The sequence below is a fragment of the Takifugu flavidus genome, chromosome 15 (assembly GCF_003711565.1).
Source record: "Takifugu flavidus isolate HTHZ2018 chromosome 15, ASM371156v2, whole genome shotgun sequence".
In the NCBI taxonomy this organism is placed as follows: Eukaryota; Metazoa; Chordata; class Actinopteri; order Tetraodontiformes; family Tetraodontidae; genus Takifugu; species Takifugu flavidus.
The window spans coordinates 3464234-3483160 of NC_079534.1; the positions used below are offsets into that span (position 1 = coordinate 3464234).

Consider the following 18927-nt stretch of genomic DNA (forward strand, 5'->3'; position numbering starts at 1 on the left):
ACGTGCGTCATGTGCTCGCACACTGGGACCCCGCTGCATCTGCCAGGCTAATGAAAAGGGGCCGGAGCCCGCGGCCGTTTTATTCCTCCGAGATGGGCCGTAAACTGCTGAGGTTCCTGGCAGCAGGACGCTCCCCGGATCACTCTTCCCTTTGTGTTTCTGCTCCCCTCCCATCTCTCTCTGTTGCTGCCAATTTGTCGGATGATGTACGGCAGGCGTAGCGGCGCTGTAGCTAGTTGGACCTTGGAGAATTTTACCCCCCCCCTCCTGCGGAGGACGGGCTCTGGGCTCCGGCTCTGTTTTTGTATCAACTGTTTGAGGTCTGTAGCTGAGATCAGGTTTTATTGAATAATCCGCTGACCCAGCCATCGATCTTCATGTCAGTGTCCCTCCCTCCGCCGCTCCGAGGTGGCGGCGGCGGCTGGGTCGTTTTTCGTCTTTTTTTCGGTGAGTGTTGATGTGTGTGAGTTTGAATCGGCACTAATTCCACGTGTGTCTCTTCTGCAGGGACCTGGCCGTGATCGTGGCCTCCATCGCCTACAACACCTGGTTCACCAAGCTCTACTGCAAAGACATGCGCATAGTAACCCGCTTTCTATCCTTCTGATAACAAACCCTTCACACGCCGCTGCTCTGTGTCTCTCTTGTCCCTCCTGCCTGATCCGATGAGTGATGGTTTAACTGGTCAGCTGACCCCTCTGGGACTGGTTAACATTTGCTGTTGAACTGGAATCGATGTGGTTCCATCATAGTTGCTGGAGCTCACGCAGAGATCTGCAGTGTGCACGGTGGCGCCGCTCTGCCCCCGCCCCCCCTGGTCACGAGCTGCCGTTCTGTCCGCAGGGCTCCGAGGTGGTGGACCAGGTTCTCCACACGGTCAGCAAGTCCAACAGTCTGGAGGAGCTCACGCTGGAGAACGCGGGGCTCAAATCGTAGGTTTGCTCCTCTGACCCCTCTATGTTTGCTTTAATTACGTCTTTTCTTCTCTTCCTCACACCTTCACCCCCAGACCCCCCCACCCCTGACATTTGCACCTCTCTGCTGCCCCCGCCCCCCCCTCCCAGCCTGGTACGGCTTCATTAAAGCTCCCTTTTGGCTTCTCGTCTCACTTCTCCACTGAAAAATGAGCCCAGTTTCTGGCTTCACCTGCCTTGACTTTTCACCTTTTCTGCACAGCGAGAATCATTAAGCAAATCACTTCCCTTCTTCCGTATTAATTATGAAGAATCGTTGCTGAGAAAGAGGTGATTTATTCGGCATAATGAAGTTCGCACATTCTGGATTTCCCCCGTGTTGAATTGCTCGCTGAAATGTACAGCTCAGGTTCTGTTGGAGGAGATTTACGGTGTTGGGTTCCAAAATGTTTAAAATTAATGTACTGGCACAAATTTGAAAGTCCATCACGGCAGGAAACGTTTTAATCGTTAGATCACGGGATTATTCCTGGAGATTTCCTTTGAATTCTTCATCTGAGCACTTAAGTGAAGTTATTAGGTTCTTCAGTTGTGAATAATTTGTGTTTAAAGGCGCTTTGAGCTCGAATCTCTTCCTTTTCTGGGACTGGGGATGTTTTATGGGGGGATTTTGAGAGGAACCACGGATGTGTCTGCAGGTTCTGGTAGAGCAGGTCGGAAAATATAGAAATTTCCCGTCACACACGAGCAACAAAAGGTCTGCTCAGCCTTTATCTCCTCGAGCTCTGACCCGTCCCGGCGGAACAACCTGGAGGTCGGTTCCCGTTTCATAGCTGCTCCGTCTGGACCAGGAGGTCACAGTAATCAGTCCTGACGGGACCACGACTCGAACCCAGACCGGACCTGAAATGACCGTCTGTAGTCCGCTCTGTTTACCTCTGGCCGCTCGGGGAACTCGACCACCTGACCCGGTCCTCCCGGTGGGGGGCGGAGTCGGCAGGTCTCCCAGGGGAAAGTCCAATTGAATTTTGGCCGCTCTGTCTCCAGGGATTTTCCTCAGAAGATGGCGTCGGCGCTGTCGGAGAACCCCGCCTCCGTGATTCACTCCCTCAACCTCGCTCACAACGCGCTCGACAACCAAGGTAACGACCTTCATCCTGCAGAACCCCCCCCACCCTTTACCTGCTGCTGTTGTGGCTTCTCGCCGTCTCCTGAAGAACACGCGGTCTCTCCGTCCTCGGGAGACTTTGTGGCGGCGTCCTTCTACGCGTCTCCATCTATTTTTCCTCCGGACGGAGCCCCACAAACAGGCTCCGCTTTAAACGCCGCTGTGATGCTGCCGCTCTCATGGAAGCTGCGCAGCTGCACGCAGAAACAAAAGCAGGAAGCAGCACAAACGGGGCTCGGCGCTCTGATGCGGTTGATTATGTAACCCGGCCCGGAACGCGAGATTTATCCGAGTTTATCCGTGCAGCGGGTGTGTGGGAGAGAGTGAGACCGAAGCACGTCGGCGTGATGAGTGCGCCCGTGGCTGCGTATGCTTTGGTGGGGGTGTAATAAAAGTGGCTTTAATATTCTAACTAATCATCACCCAATTATTCCGAGGAAAAGTCCAATCCCTTTTTTTTTTTTTCATCCTCACTCTCCTGCCAGGAGTCTCCAACCTGATCCAACAAGTGTGTCGCCTCAACAAGGGACTGCGTCTCCTCAACCTGTCCAAGACCTCCCTGTCCTCGAAAGGTAGGAGCCTCTGACACTCCTATCTTTGTGAGGACTTTTCCAGACATCATACACGATCCAACCCGGATCCTCACCCCAGCCCTCCCAACGAACTCCCGCACCTTAAAACCACGTCTTAACCCTGAAACGGTCCCTGAAGTTGTGAGGACCAGCCAAAATGTCCTTACTGTGCTGGCAAAATCCTCAATATGTAGCAAGAACACACACACAGGATGGTGCAGCTCTTTATGGGGACTTTATTCCCTTTGTCCGACCCAACCAACAAGGATGCTCGACCCCACAGCACGAGTGGCATCCTTAATTTAGGACCAGGCAGGTGAAACCTTAACAACGTTCCCCACACTTGGAACGTACGGAAACGTTCCTGCCGTTCATCCCCACCAGCACCGGGAGGCCTCGGCTGCTCCGTCCCTGCCAGCATTTCCCCACACGGCCCATATTCGGGTCAGAATCATCATTTGTTCTTTTTTTAAGTCTAAAATCCTGCCTGGGAATTATTGCAGTGTCCCAGTTCCCTTCCTGTGATCCCGACAATCCTGTAGTATTACAGGGATAACGTTGATGCAGATATAAATGTGATAACACACACACACGCAAAGATGATGTCATCTCAGTTTAACGTGAATCAGATGTAGATGATCCTGTTAAATATCCCAGTAAAGAGATAGAGTTCAGATCCTTGATTCTGCGGGAGAGAAAATGACTGCACGTTAAAAGATTCCGGGTCCGCCCTGGAAAGGTGTGTGTTCCGTGGGAGGACCTTGACCCGCGTCTGCTGCTGAATATTCATGGGTCGCTCTCCTCCTGTCAGGCTCTTAAACACCTACACATATGTCCACGCGGACGCACCCATACGGCGCCCCTTCCCGGGCGCCCTCTCACACATGCTCCCCACGCCGGTCTGGTCGTTGGTGGAAAAAGTCCCGTTTCCCACCGGCTCCAGCAGCTGATGGGTGGATTGAGGGTGGATTAGTGCCCTCTCCCCCCTCATTTCCCTCCTAATCACTACAAATTAGGGATGAAAAGCTTAACGCGGTGCCGCCCTCGCAAGCGCTAGCTTTGCTTTCTTTTGAATGTGGCGCCCCCTTCAGGCCGGGAGTGGATCTCATTTTTAAAGTGACCTGTTCAACAGCCCATTTTCTATATATATCTGAGTCCATGGGTGGACAGGTCATTGACCCTGTCCCATCTCTGCTCCCCCATCTTTAGGCGTGGTTTCTCTGTCCCAGGCGCTGTGTTCAAGCGACGACTACTCCAATTCTCTCCTCCACCTGGACCTGAGCAAGAATCCCGGAGTTCTGTCCGGAGATGACGCGACGGTCAGTATATCCGCGTCGGGTCGTTTTCGGGGCGTAATTATCGGCATTTTGCACTTATTAAAATGAGAACCTCTTTCTGCCATGGTTGCAGTAAAGATATTAGCATCGCTGTCGCTCCTCTGTGGTCCACTGTCGACCCCTCCGATAAAGGCGCGTTCTTTCTCCCCCTCCAGAACCTCTACCTGTTCCTGGCCCAGCCCAACTGCCTGGTCCACCTGGACCTGTCGTGGACAGACTGCACCGTGGATTCGGTTTGTATTCAGCGTCTCTGTCCCTCTTGATCCCCCCCATCGCCGCCCTGCGGAGCTGTTAGCTCAGCGGAATCACAGACTCCGCCAGGCCAAAACAAAAGAAATACATCACAGCTTATGAATAATAGAACAGCTGGCTCGCATGAAAAGCATAAAACATCCCTGTTCCATGGCTTTGTTTACATCTCCACTAAATTTAGCATCCGGCTGCATTAGCATCGTCGCTAGTGGCTGGAAAAGCTGATAGACGCCATCGACACGTCTGCTAATGTTTACGGCTTTCACGGGTCTGCTGGCGGAGGATGAACACGTTTCCCTACAGGAGGATAGGTCTCGCTTAGATCGATTAAACGGGACGTTTAGGGGCGGCGTGCAGCCCAGGAAATGCTTGACCCCTCCCAGCTAACAGGTCAGGCTGGCGGCACCAGTACAAACTGGATCTGCGGAGGCTACTGGAGTGTCTGGAAGGCGGGGAGGGAAGAATAATGGCCCCCTTTAGTTATTAAAGGATGCTCGGGGCCATCGAGGTATCTGTCATAAACGTGGAAGAACTAGAATGAACTCATTTATCTGCCCTCGTTGAGGCTGGACAGATGCGCAGCTTTAGAATTCGGACTTCTCGGAAAGTTATCGGAGCATCCGAAGAGCTGTCGTTTAACGTCAACCTCGCTGCTGAGCCCGGCGTCCCCGTGCGTGCGGAGCGTCCTCCGGCCCCACAAACGTGCCCTACTTTGTGTTAATTTCTGTGTATGAACAGAAGTCGTTGCTTTATTTTCCACTCTTTTTAGAGACTCGCCCCGAGTTCTGATCAGTTCTTTTTGATTGTTTACGACTGCGTTTCGTCCTCGGCGCCGCCGCGCTGCCATGAATTATGCACGAGCTCCTCCCCGAACCTGCGCGGGTGCTCCGGTGGTCGCTCAGTGGGGCCACACGTTGAAATTCATTCTTTCACCTTTCAAAGGTACGAAAAAGAGCTTTTTCTGGAACGCTCTGCTGCCGCACACCCGATTTAAATCCAGACGCTCCGGTTCATTTGTGCATTTCATCTCTGCACGTTCCAGGGTTTGAAAGTCAGATGAGATCTTGATTACTTCTGGTCTTTTGATGGATGTTTCTGCGTGCAGGAGCTGCTCTCCAAACATCAGGGACGGGTCCACCCTTATTTCTTATTTGTCTCTTTATGTGCTGCACGACTCCACGTGAGGACGGATAAGTCAATATAGCAAATCAAGGCGCGTGAATAATTGTGCTTTTCTCTGAAAAGCCTTGATTTATTACAGTACAGCAACTTTTTATCGGCTTTTCTCGTCCTGCCGAATGGAAAATGGCCACCAGTTTCTGCTATATTTCATTGAGCTGCTGGATTGACTGTATGCTTTTTAGTTAACGCCCCTAAAGGCTCACAGTCCATCATGGCTTTACATTTTAAATCGGGCTGAAAGTTCATTTGAAGGCAAAAGCTGCTGGTTCATGAGCATGTTAGCATCTATGCTAACGGGTATAGGAGGACTAGGGCCTCCAGAATACCTGTTGCCCACCTCAATCACGCAACACGACCTGCTTTCTCTGTCTCCGCCAGCTGTTTGGGGCCCTGCTGCGAGGCTGCTGCGCCGACCTCTCCTACCTGAACCTGTCCAGGAACTCCTTCTCTCACAGGTGAGCCTTCGCCTTCCGTCTGTGTCCCTGTAGGGGCTTTAAAAAAAAAAGATGGGACTTTTGCCGCATCTCTGGTCATCTCTTCCCCGGGCGCAGCGAGCATCATTTATTTCCCCAGCTCTGGACGGCGCCGCTGTAATTACTGCGCCGGCTCGCTTTTCCCGCTTCATTAGTTCCGGCCCGTTGCGTAAAATGTGTGTTCACATTTTCCCTTCCATATTTTTGGATGTGCGCATGTGTTTGCTAACAAGTCCCCCATCTCTCAAACATGCTAGAAGTTGACACGCCTGCGGCTCTTTCTTCACGGGTCCCGGCGCACACGTGGGCGTGTCTTACGACGACGTTAAACGGTCTGGCAGGCAGAAGCTCCGGCAGCGTCCCCCGGGAGCCGCTCTGCTCAGCATATTAGTTTACCGGATTACACAGGGAGACGTGTATGAAAAATGAGCCTCATTTCCGCTGGAATTATTCCTGCGGTCCTCGGGCTTCCACACCTGCGCTCATTCCTTCTCTTCCTCGCCGTTTTGGTTTCTGGTTATTGCATCTGGGAAGGTTCCTCGTCGGCTCGCTGTGCCGTTCGCCCGTTTCGTGGTCAGAATAAGCGCGGGTCGCTGCCAGGGTTCTTCACTGGTGTCGGTTGACGTGAGGAATTAGCGGTGACTTTAACCGGGTCCGACTGTGAATGAGTCTCGCTGGAGCAGCTTTGCCTCACCACGTACGGAGAGATTTGACTCGGCTCGAGGTTTGGCCCTGGAGGAGGATCGGATTTATCGCAGATGTTGGCGTCAACGATGAGAACAGAACGAGGAGGAGAGAGCTCGTGTGCGGCGTGTCGGCCGCCGGTGGCGTGACGCCGCAGCAGGGCGGCGCGGGCGTTTAGTCCCCAAAGTGGAACGGTGAACCTTGGAATCCTGTCTGGCGTCCTCTCTCTAATCCTTGGAAAACTATGGAGCGAGAGTGAGGCGCTCGCAGGCAACACTGTTGACCAGCCGTTGCTGTGCACAGGCTCCGCCCACTCCGATGCTGTGAAGGCATTTTTATCCGCTTCCAAAGGAATCGGAGGCCTCAGCTGCTCTTTTAAGTGCTTCGTCCTTCTCCTCTGTCTGGTTTTGTCTTCCTATTTCTTAGCAGCTCTTTTACAGTACCCCCCCGCCCCATCGTCCCCCCCCGCCGTATCCGCCAGTCATGGGTATTCTGATGATAAAAGCACTCCGGCTCGGCGCTGCCGGTCCCGCCACTGACGCGCCACCGCCGAGTCACAAAGCTGAACGGCGCTGATAAGAAGCACCGTATTCCTCATGAATATGGAGCTCCTCCACCCGCCCACCTGACACGCACGCACAGATCCACGTGTGCACGTACGTGCCCGCGTGGATGCTGCCAACAGGTGATCAGTGAACGTGGATCTTCTCGTGCGACAGGCGCCGTTCTGTACGTTCGTATGCTAATGACAAAGGGGTCAAAAAGAGCTGGTGTTCCAGGCTGGGGGGGGGTGAGAGCTTTCAGCCCTCCTCACTGCCACACGACCTTTCCCATTCTTTATCCCCCATAAACTTGATTTTCTCCCCCTCCCGCCCTCTATTCCTCCCTCTCTGCGTGCTCTGTGATCGTTAATGCACTTTAAGCAGCTCTTGCGACGAGCGCTGAGGCGACGGTCGACCGCACGTTCGCTAATCGCTCAAAGAGGTTTAGAACCTTCGGGGTGAACCCTGTTTTTTTGGGGGCTAATGAGCTTAAAGTGCGTACGTGCAATCTAATAATCTGTGTTAAGCCCCGGGGCATTTGTGCACGGGGGCAATAAGGATGCAGAGAATTGGTGATCAGTCATGGATGTGGGTGGAGAATGTTGGCTGCTGGATGAGAGGAACAATGAAGAACGCCGCTATCCGATCACTTATGGGTGGCGGCGTTCCCGGCTGACCACGAGAACGGGATAGCGCCCTCGTCCTCTGGAAGTGCACTGGTCTGCAGCCTGACATCCCATCCTAAGAGCCTCATCACGGAGAAATTCTCCCTCTTTTTTGAGACGTAGGTGTAAAAATCGAGTTACAAAAAAAGAACCCGTGTTCCGCTCGAGTAAACAACGTATCGGTCGCCCGGAGAGACGCAGCTCAGATCTGTTTCCGGAGGAGGAAAATGCGAAGAGAGGAAAAAAAAATAAAAAAGAATCTTGGGAAGATAAATTCATCCTGCTTCTCTCTCCTCTCTCCTCCTCCCCTGTGGTGAATTATTCGTGGAGCACGAGCTCCAATTACAGAAAGGCTGCAGGTTGTGAACGCAGATATGAGCCAACGTTCGGAATGCAGATATTATTCCCGTGTCTGTTCCGACTGGGATAAATGTTGCGCATACAAATATCAGCTGACTGCCGGAGCAACATCTGGCCGATCCGTCTGCTTTAGGCTCTGCTCCTTCCCTCCCTCCCTCCCCCCCCGCCGCCGCCCGATTGTCGTCCCTCGACCGTCTCTAATCGTCCCCGGCGACCCCTCCAAATGCTGACGGCGCTCCGTTCATTCCCGCTCTTTTCTTCTCTCCTCCAGGAAAGCCAGAGATTCTCTCCCGACGTTCCGCCAGTTCTTCAGCTCAGCGTTCAGCCTGACCCATGTCAGCTTAGCCTCCATGAAAGTCCCTCCTGATTGGCTGAGGTGAGTCGCGCTCCGCCGACGCTCCCAGCTTCTTTTCAAAGCGCTCGCTCGTGAGATCGCTGCGTCTTCCTCACGGTCGTAGAATTTGCGCAGGTGTCAAAGGTCACGCGGAACCATTTCCCCACGCTGCCAAATTTCTATACATTTATTCAGGAGAAATTCAGGCAAAACTTTGGTTTGTTTGTTTGTTTGTTTGTTACAGGGACGCGAAAATCAGTAGGTAACGACGGTATTTTAGAGTTTGTCTGAATCCCTGAAGCAAAGTGTCATGATGATGAATATACTGAATTTAGGTAAACAAGCAATTAACTGATGCCTGGATGTAAACGAGTCAAGGTCGCCTTCATTCGGGAACCGAGATCTTATATTAGTGACCGCGCGACACCCAGGTGGCTGATGGGTAATTTCCTAAATGTTGGGCTGCTTGTGCTTCGACAGCAGGCGGCTGTGCGGCTTGTTGCTCTGTAACATTGGGCACAGCCTCCGTCCGTAGAAGCTGAAGCGCTCGGCAAAGTCGGACGCTAAAAAAAGCCGTGCGTCGCCACTTTTCCTCGCCACTTTGGGTCTTCATTCAGCTGACACTCAACCCCCCCTGCTGGCCGTCGGCCACCGAGCCGATGCTGCAGATCCACGTTTCTGTTCCTATTATACGCGAGTTCCTTTGTCGTGCAGCGACGCGGACGGTCGTGTCCGAGTCGACGGAGCGGCGTCGCTTGCCGCAGCTCGTGCTGCCGTTACTGGCTCGCCGTGCGTGAGCTTCAGATTTGTGTTCAGCACAGCAGCACTTTTCCCCTCCGCGCACACACGCGCTACACTTAGCCAGTAGCAACAACTGGCCGTTGCTCTTCAATAAGACTGAAGTTTCCATGGTGATCTCTAATCCTTCCTCCTTCCTGGTAACCATCTTCTCCTTCAGGGCTCTGTTTCTGGGTCTCTCCAACAACCCCCATATCACTGATTTACACCTGGACATCAGCAGTTGTGAGGTACGCTCTGTCAGATCCTGCAGCAGCTCCGCTCCTCTGTTGCTCATGGCTATCCCATCACCCCCATCCCCCCCCCCCCCCCCCCCCATCCCCCCCCCCCCCCCCCCCGTTCTCCCTGCAACAGCTGAGGTCAGCAGGTGCCGGCGTGATACAGGAGCTGTTCCCTCGAGTCTCGTGCGTGGGGACCTTGGACGTCTCCGATAATGGTGAGCACACCTGCGCGGGGCAGCTGGCTGCTTTCAGATTAGGACTCTTCACTCGCTCCGTTAAGGTCGTGTGGGTTTGGAGATGGCGTTTCCTGAGATGGGAGGTCTTTGGTCTGAGGAGTCATGGGCCCGTTTGGATCTTGATTTAAATGATGTTGATGGTGGAAGGACACTGTGATGATTCCTGACTGTTACTGGATTCTTGTTCACACACATCTGCTTGCATTCCTCTCGTGAGGAACACACCTTTGCAGGTCTGAATCTCTAACTGTGGTTCAAAGTTCACGCTGTAACGTAACGCAAATTTACCGCTTCACCTCTTCAGCAACAATGAATGCGATGTGTTTGACAGAAGCGCTCCAACAGAGGTTAATGTGCAACTCTTCCCTCCCTGATTCGCTCCGTTATCGTCACAGAAATCAATCTGGGTCAAAGTTAAAATAAAATGGATTGCGCGCCCAAATTAAAAAAGGAAACACATTAGTTGTAAACGTTCCTCCTGCGCTACTTGACAGTTTGGTTTTCTCTGGTCTGTTTGATCAAAGGTTATGTTGCTTATACCGCCACCTACTGGCGCGATGAGTGTAGTTTGACAGCCTGGAGCCATTTTGCTGGGTGTGATGTGTGTGTCGATGTTGCAGGCCTGGATGCCGATTTGCTGGCTGTCATCCCGGCGTTCTCCCGACACTCCTCCCTCAAACACCTGATGCTGGGGAAGAACTTCAACATCAAGGGCAGGTAGGGAGCGCGGCGGCGCAGATGGCGGCGGCGATGGTGATGATTATGTTTCCCTCTTCTCTGTGCCTCCTCAGGGTGCTGGATGAAATCCTGCAGAAACTGGTTCAGTTGGTGCAAGAGGAAGATTGTGTGAGTTGAATTGCGTAACATATTGTGACACACACACATATGCAAGTCCTCCGTGGCGTTCGGCAGACGGACGCCTACACGTGCCTCCACATTTGTAGCCGCGCGAATCCTGGGCTCGTCCTCATTTGCGCGTATTTAACCGCCACCTTCCGCCCACCGCAGGCAACGGGCGCAAACCCGCGCGCGGGCGCTCCGTCTGGGATATTCGTGAGGTTCCCGGGGAGCGCTCTGCCTCGCAAGTCCGCCGTGACAAGCGGCCCACTTAATTATTTACTATCGCCGACGGTGATAGCTCACGTCGACGCTCCGGCTTTACCAGCGGAGGCGCAGATGGGGCGGGGGAGTGCGAGCGCTCTGCATCTGTCAACTCAACCGCCGGGATAAAACAAACATCGGCGTGCACACGCCTGCGCGCCTCGCACGGCTTTGGTCAAGCGGCTCCCGTTGACGCTAACGTATAATTACGCCAATGAGAGGAAACTAAGAGATGGTTTGTTCACACAAAATATGATGAGATCCTCTGACATTTTCTGGTCACGTGCTGGCCGGCTCGCTACTCGTACACTTATGTGGGGGCGCACCACGCATCATAACTTGAGGGAAGCGTGCGGCCGTCATCCATCTTTGACTGTGATCCCCTCAGAGGACTTAAATAAGCGAGCCGGTGAACTCATTTCCAACTGTCATTTCTTCCTCCAATCTTAAAATACCACTCGATTCCCCAGTTATTTAAAAACCGCTCATGCCATCATGTCGCTAAATAGCGTTTCTACTTGATCTGAAACCGTGTTCTCCTCCAGGCCCTGCAGTCCCTCTCTTTGGCCGACTCGCGGCTTCGCCAGCGGGGCTCGGTCCTGGTCAACGCTTTAGGCTCCAACACCTGCCTCCGGAAGGTCGACCTGAGCGGGAACCTGTTGGAGGACACCGGAGCCAAGATGCTCAGCAAGGCCCTCCAGATCAATACAACACTGAGGTAGGTGTGTGTGTGTGTGTGTGTGTGGTGTGTGTGTGTGTGTGTGTGTGTGTGCACCAGCAGCTGGAGGAGGAGTGGTCCTCGCAGATCAAAGCACATTTTCCATCTGAAACAAGAGGAGCTGGGTTAGAGGACGGATGAAAGGAAGAGGTCAGAAGGAAAACGAGGGCGTTTGCTGTGGTTTGAGGAGGGAGAATACGAGGGGGTAGGGCTGACAGGCACAACGGCGTGCCGCTTCAAAGGGAACTGCGGGAGATAAGTCGGTAAGGCTGAGGAAATGCCTTAAGCTCGAAATTAGAGAAAATACGACCGTGACGACGCCGACCGTGCGTGGCGCTGCAGGTGTTTGATCTCTGCTGCTTCAACACAAACGACACAATTTGGATGCGACGGAGAAACTCTTATTACCATCACAGATCTGGTATTTTACTATTTAAATCAAGGATCCTCTTCTTAAATGAGAAGCCGATGAATGTAAAAGCACCACATCCATCTCTAAAGCATCTGTGTAACGATGGATTTCTTGGCTAAACCAGGACAGCAGTTCAATTAAAATGCCAGGAAAAAAGTGGCGAGCTTTAACATTAAGCTTAAGTGATGCAACCAGCAGAGTTTTAACGACAGCCGGGTAGTCAAACTTCAACGAGCCTTAGCGTCTCTGTCGGAAGCAAAGGGACAGTTGAATATTTGTCTGGGTGGAAAGTCTGCACTCTGAAAGAGAAACTCATTAGTTGCTGAATAATGGTGTGATAAAAGGGGGAAAAATCCTGACAAATGTCTAATTAATCCTACTGCGATGCGCTGGTGCAGCTGTATGGTCAGATACACACACACACACACACACACACACACACACACACACACATTCAGAGCTCTCCCCACTCTTCCTCTTTGTGCTTGTCATCCTCTATTTCCTGCCGGTTTTATCTCCTTTAGGAGTGTGACGTGGGATCGTAACAACACAACAGCGACGGGCTTCCAAGATGTGGCGAGAGCGCTGGAACAGTTAAGACACACACGCCGGAGATGGTTTGGTCTCCCTCACACACACCGAAAACACCTTCACACGGCGTTAACCGTTGCATCGTATTTCATCAGTCGTCTGACTTACACATCAGTCAAACTTATTTTCTTATCCGCGCCGGTGCGAGCGTGCGTCAGATGCTTCTTTTTCGTTCTTATTAGTATCATAATTCTCCCTCCGTTTCATTTTTGCTTTTTTTCCTACCTTCTGCCACCTCACAGCAACTTCACCCTTCAGTACATGCCCCTCCCCCTCAGTGATGTCACTCAAGCATACCGCAGTGCCCCAGAGAAGACCGAGCAGGCGCTGACCAAGGTGAGGGCAATTTTGCATCAGCTTCGTGTTGTCAAAGTGTGCTTCAACCCGGGAATAGAGGGCAGATTTCAGGATCGGTCTAATGCTGCAGTACCACCTTGGATCAGAGGGGGCAGTGTCCAGCACTGTGGCCGTAGGTGTCGAACTAAAACCTGCTCCACGCTGACCCAGTGAATCCATTGCATCAGTTTTGCATTTGACAAACCTGTTTATGACACATTTGTGTGTCAGACGTCAGCTGTTGTGAAACTGTCCGTTCTTTTCAAATTGATGATTTCTCCCCCCCACACACACACGTCTGTTTGTGTATTTCGAGGGTGTCGTTTTCGGCTCTGGGTAATTGGACAAGTGCTCTTCATACAGACAGTGTAAACATTTACCTAAAAGCCACATTAGCATAAACATCAACCCTCTGTCTGAGGCTTGACATTGACAGTCAGACAGAAGCCTGCGGTCAGGATACCGTCGGCTTTTTGGCTGTGCTTCACTTTTGCCCGGACACACATTTTAAATATGCCCTTGTGGAAACGTGCTGACGCCGGGACACGAGCGCAAACAAGGCAGCAACGATGACTGTAAGTTAATAATCTTTCCCATCTGAGATGCGGCACATTGTCATTTTTCAACATCACTGCCAACGGTAGCATGGCTGGTAAGACGGAGCATGTTCCAGATCCACGGCTCTGTCGTCTCAGCTGCACGTTATAGCTAGAGTATCGTCTCCGCAACATCTCTTAAAGCGTTACGACGACGTCGGCGGTGTATTTGTGAAGGATAAAAAGATAACTTCACAAAGATGTCCGCTGTGACTCAGGGTTGAACTTTTGATGATAGAAGCGTGTAAGAAGATCTGCACGTCTCTGTCGTCTCCAAAGCCGTACGTCCTAAAGGAAGCCTGCGTTTCACCCCCATACCGAGCCCGGAGACGGAATCAAAAGCTTCCGGTTCTTTCTGCCCGGATCAAAACTGTTTTCTTCTGTCTTCTTATTACCATGCAAATGAACTCGTCTTGTGTCCCGCACACGGAGCTGCGTAAACACCTGCCATCTGCACTCCCCTGTCTCCCCCGCCGTCTCTTTGTGTGCGCGGGACAGATCCAACGTGCTCTGCTTAGGAACAACCAGACTCAACGTTTCTCCCAGAAACAGGCTCTCCGGCTGCATCAGGGCCTGGTCACCAGCACGGCTGAGCAGGTGCGTGCACGTGAGGCAGACGCCATCAGAAATGTCTCTTTATTAACGGCAATTTCTCCGCGCACAGGTGATGGAGCGTCTGTGCGTACGGGTGCAGCAGCAGGTTTGCACTCTGAAAAGCTGCGAGGAAGAGGAGGAGGTCCGGACGGCCAGACAGATCCTCAAAGAAGCCCGAGACTCCAGAGCCGTAAGTACGACGGTCCTGAATCCTGCTGACCTTTCCTGATAACCTTTCTTGTCACCGCTGCTCTGTTAGCACACATAAATTGCTAATTTCGGCCCGTTGTCACCCCCGTCTTTCTGTGCGGGCCAGCTGTATCCATCCCTGTGTGAGCTGGCCCACGTGCTGTCGGTGGACGGACCGGTCAAGCAGCGGCTGGACACTTTGGCCGGAGAACTGGCCAAGGCGGCTGATAAAGAGCTGCAGGTGCGTCTGCGGTTCCCTGGGATTCGACTGCTCATTGACGGCGGGCGCCGGGTGTTCGGACTTGAATAGAATGTCGTGGTCGCGGTGTAACTTTTCTGCTTTCGTTGGGACCTGGCAGCAAACGCCATGAGACATCTGCGCCTCTCGTACACAGGTGGTCGTGGACTCGATGGTGTCTCTCTGCCGCGAGTTGTGTCCGATGTCCTGCTCGGCGGCCGAGAGGCTCAACCCGCCTTTCTCGTCCATCTCCGAGCAAGTGTCCATCCCTCGCGCCAGCATCCGTAACGCCCTCATGGAGAGAGCTGCCGAGGACATCAACAGAGCTCTGGAGTAAGCCGGGACGGGCGGCTCCGCCTCCGCGACCTCCGCTCAACATACTGACCCTCTCCGTTGCTCCTCTCCAGGGAGGTGAAGCTGTCCGTGGTCTCCTACCTGACCAACTCCATCGTGGATCAGATCCTGCAGGAGCTGTATACCTCTCATAAAACACTGGTACTGGTAATAACCCCCTTTCTGCATGACTTCTACTAGACTAGAACTCTACTTCACTATCGCACGTCTGCGGAGGCGCACGGCCGACAGGTCCCCCTCCAAAGTGAATGCTGATGTTGCATTTGTGCAGAGGTGCACGTCAGGGTCCGCTTTGGGACGTACGACCCCGCCGGGTTAAAGATGCAAAGGTTTCTGGACTCGTCTATGGTCACGATACCACAGTGCGTAGAAAGAGCATTTAAATCGGGGAAAAACAAAGATTTGGCAGATCCGCCACCCGCCCTGTTTTGCATTCCTTTCCTTCCTCTGGCATTGCGTCTCATTTTCCTTCCTGGCTTTGCTCTGATGCCAGTTCCCCCCCATCATGCTTCCATTCTCTCCGATAATGAAGACGCGGTATTTTATTCATGTTTCTCTGCAGCAGTTTTTGAGCTTTGTGAGCATCTTTTCCTGAGTTGGGGATCAATCACCTGCGTGTTTGTGGTGCTTCAGATGCGGCAGGTGTCCCAGGCCAAGCGTTGGGATGACCTCGGTCCCAGCAGACACACGCTCCGACAGTCCAGAGTGACGGAGTCGCTGGACTTCCCAGATGAGGAGTTTGGTGTCAACCTGGGAATAGTGAGTGTCTGAGTCTCATTTAGAATTCCTGACACTTTGCGTTCCAACACCAATTGAAATAAATCAGTGAAAGTCATGTGTTTAAAACAGAACTTATCCTTTTTAACGTTTTGCCCCCAAAGGACACAATGGCCATTAAGAAGCGGAGCTCCAGGACCAGAAGAATCCGTCCGGTCTCCTCCAGACTGAGTGAGTGGCCTTCAGCAGGTAGCTTATCACACAGAAAGAACTGGACCTGCCATTGAAAATAATCATAAAAAATGAAATTAAATCCTCTCGTCTTGTTGCAGGTTTAGGTGAAGAGGCCAGTCCCTCCCCCACCCCTCCCGCTCCCCAGCACCTGGCCCCTCTCAGCCACTCGGCATCGTGGGAGTGCTTGTCCACCCTGCCCACCAACGGCTCCCCCTTACGCCACGTGACCCACGTCAGGCCCCGCCCACCCCGGAGGCACAGAGCGGGACACCTCCCCCCGGAGTCTGTGAGTCCGCGACGGCGGCAGAGTTTTGTCGTTCTGGTGTCACGGTGATTAACGACCCCGTTATTGATCCGGCTCTCTGGATACTACCTGCTCCATCGACTAGGGCCTCAATTTCAGAGAAAAGAGGTTTCAGACTGAAAGCGAAATAGACTTTGCGTAGGTTTTTGTCACTTCCATCTTTCTTTTGGTAGCTTTTTGTGTAAACTCCTGCTCTCCATCTTGTTGTTACGCCAGTGGTGTTTTTCCAGAAATAACGCTCCTGTTGACTAAAGGAGCCGCTGCCTGTTTGTGCGACTCGGATGCTCGGCGTCTCCCCTCGGAGGCGCCAGGCAAACCCTTTAACCTTCTCAGAAACTTTTGAAAAGACTTTTCCGGATCGTTACAAACTCGGAGCACGACGACACATTTTCTTCACTGTCGCCTTTGGCGTGCGGCTCGGATTGTTACGGTTAATCATCCGGCGTTGTTGTTGTCGTCGTTGTGTGCAGCACTACTCGGAGAACGGAGGAGTCAGTATGATGGAGGACGGACTGCCTGATTTTTACAGCAAGAGAGTTTTACCTGACAGGTAAGGCCTCCCGTTTGAATAATTTCCCTACACTAGTCCAGAAGGAAAGCAGTGAGGTGAACAGACCCTGCGGAGTTCTCTCATAACGTGATAATTGGGCTCATTTGGGAAACTATTTAAAGATTTATTAGAAACCAATAAAGGCTGAAATTAGCAGGGTTGTTAAGCTTTAAATTAAGAGTAACGACTGTTATCAATAATTCACAGCTGCAAATAAAACCCAGCGCAGGTGGGAAATGTTGAACCTGCACAATTCAAAGGATATAATCAGTGTTATTAACACAAATATAATCCACGTTAGCGGCATTATGACATTTAAAGTGGTTCAATGCGGTCGATTTAGCCCCAACTGGTTAAAAAACAAGCTAAACGCCACAAATGTTGGCGTTGGCCATGTCTCACGAACAGTTTTCCATATGCAAAGATTGTGTTTGCAGCCTATTTTATGTCAGAAATGTAAGCTCTATAGACCAACGCGCACTGACCTTGCTTCTTCTGTTCTCTTCAGTCAATTGTCATCCCTCCATCAGGCCCAGTCACTCCGGAGAAAGAAGAGACGCAGCGTTCTGTCCATTTTCTCCGGCTTCCGCAGGAATCGTAACTCCACCATCTGTAATCAGGATTCCGAGTAAGTTTGCAACACTGGGGATGAAAAGCAAGAGAAGGAGGTGGATTTAATCTGAACGCCGGGTATTAATGTCACCGCCTCGCTTCATGAATAGTTAAACGGGCGGAAAAAATAATCATTTGCTGTCTTTTTTGTTGGAGAATTCTGCGCTACTGTTACCCAACGGCCCCAAAGCCAGACGCTGCTGCACGGGAGAAAAAGTGAAAGGTTGCAAAAATTCTTCCAAGAATTACAGCTTAAACGCTGACGGAAGAAAGAGTTACGCAACATTAGAGGGGGGGCGGAGAGGCGCTGACACGTTTGCCATGAGACGGCCTTATATGAGGACTGACCTTGCTGTTGCCTAGGTTACTGTCACAGAACAGAGGTCACACACACACCCCCAACCAGTGTGGAGTTTAGCCGTTGTGAGCAGAGTTTAAGCCCTGATTTTTACTGCCGCCCTCTGCATCGGTGTCTTTTGTTTTCCTGTGACAGCAGGGGTGTGTGTGTGTGTGTGTGTGGGTGGGAGGCCGATGGCTTCTAAAACCAGATTTGTGTTGACTGTTCAAAAGGGTGACTCACGACAGGCAGCAGGTCGACAAAGTTTTAATGTGCGGTACATGAATGGTGGAGAAAGCCGTTGATTTAAGGCCGTGTGGTGATTTTTAAGGTCGGATCAGAACCCACTTTGGTTTTTTTCCCTTCCAGAAATGCTTTGGAGAACGTCTACTCCATGATTCAACACCCCAAAGATGCTGCCAGACCAGACGGCGCCGTCCCCGGGGCCAACGGCTCTGCGCCTTCACCTCGGCCGACGCAGGGGGTGCGAGCTGCCAGTCCCCCCTGCCTCATCCAAAGACAGGTAATCTGGATTCATCACCAACACCTGCTCTGCGGGGCGCAGCAGATCGAAGGTTTATTTTAAGTTTCTGTCCACACGCGCGGTTGGTGTCCCCCGGCTCAATCTAAATCCAAAACTAGAGTTCGGGGATCTCCACCGGCGCACTGATGAGGGATAATTTAATTTTACAATAAACTCTACTGTTGCCAGCAGAGCAGAACGTTAATACTTCTTAATAATACAGTCAACAGCATCATTTTTACATCTTTGTCTTCATGCAGTCGACGGACCTGGTCAGTATGGTGTACAGTTGCATCGGGGCAGAAATCGAGTACTCTGACGGGAGCGCCACCAGTGACACCGGAGCCGCGGCCGACGACGCCGAGATGTCGACCGCCGTTTCCGAAGCGCCAGCAGACACCCGCAGCAATGGCCACGCGGCACCGTCCGGACGGACGGACACGTGCAGGCAGGAGAGGATCGTACCTCTGGCGGACACACGGGCCGAGCCGGAGGAGGACGGATGTGGCACGAGGCTGGAGCCGCAGAGCACCAAACCCGGTCTGGCTGTGATGAGGCAGAGACACCTGCAGGAGAGTTTAGGTAATGCAGGCAGATCACATTTATTTTGTTCTACTTTTCAATGTGTCATTGATCCAAAAAATAGAAGTAGCGATTTTGTTATTAGGACAAATGGACTTGAAAATTATCTTTGGGTATCGGCGTTACAAACTGCGTCCGATCAAATAATTGGAAATGTAGCAGACGGCGGTCAGATGAGTTTCTTTCAGACTGATGTTAAAC

General features: G+C 52.2%; 1 protein-coding gene across 5 annotated transcripts in view; it reads left to right on the forward strand.

Annotated features, from left to right (window-relative positions):
- Positions 1 to 18927, forward strand: part of carmil3 (capping protein regulator and myosin 1 linker 3) — a 34026-nt gene that overhangs the window by 13331 nt on the left and 1768 nt on the right. The window contains exons 9-35 of one of the 5 annotated variants that reach the window (XR_008953955.1): positions 508 to 583; positions 844 to 932; positions 1962 to 2056; positions 2568 to 2654; positions 3864 to 3973; positions 4147 to 4224; positions 5804 to 5880; positions 8421 to 8525; positions 9442 to 9511; positions 9636 to 9717; positions 10359 to 10455; positions 10530 to 10584; positions 11385 to 11557; positions 12494 to 12562; positions 12803 to 12896; positions 13991 to 14089; positions 14157 to 14276; positions 14403 to 14516; positions 14671 to 14846; positions 14921 to 15014; positions 15501 to 15626; positions 15749 to 15833; positions 15917 to 16104; positions 16593 to 16672; positions 17203 to 17300; positions 17991 to 18144; positions 18405 to 18595. Coding sequence is in view for 4 of the 5 variants with exons in the window: in XM_057056548.1 (XP_056912528.1) it covers positions 508 to 583; positions 844 to 932; positions 1962 to 2056; positions 2568 to 2654; positions 3864 to 3973; positions 4147 to 4224; positions 5804 to 5880; positions 8421 to 8525; positions 9442 to 9511; positions 9636 to 9717; positions 10359 to 10455; positions 10530 to 10584; positions 11385 to 11557; positions 12494 to 12562; positions 12803 to 12896; positions 13991 to 14089; positions 14157 to 14276; positions 14403 to 14516; positions 14671 to 14846; positions 14921 to 15014; positions 15501 to 15626; positions 15749 to 15833; positions 15917 to 16104; positions 16593 to 16672; positions 17181 to 17300; positions 17991 to 18144; positions 18405 to 18726 (3035 nt within the window). In the remaining variant the exon portion in view is untranslated. Of the gene's footprint in view, positions 1 to 507; positions 584 to 843; positions 933 to 1961; positions 2057 to 2567; positions 2655 to 3863; positions 3974 to 4146; positions 4225 to 5803; positions 5881 to 8420; positions 8526 to 9441; positions 9512 to 9635; positions 9718 to 10358; positions 10456 to 10529; positions 10585 to 11384; positions 11558 to 12493; positions 12563 to 12802; positions 12897 to 13990; positions 14090 to 14156; positions 14277 to 14402; positions 14517 to 14670; positions 14847 to 14920; positions 15015 to 15500; positions 15627 to 15748; positions 15834 to 15916; positions 16105 to 16592; positions 16673 to 17180; positions 17301 to 17990; positions 18145 to 18404; positions 18727 to 18927 lie in introns of those variants that run through there. The other 4 variants (XM_057056548.1, XM_057056550.1, XM_057056549.1 and 1 more) reach the window with 4 other exon arrangements.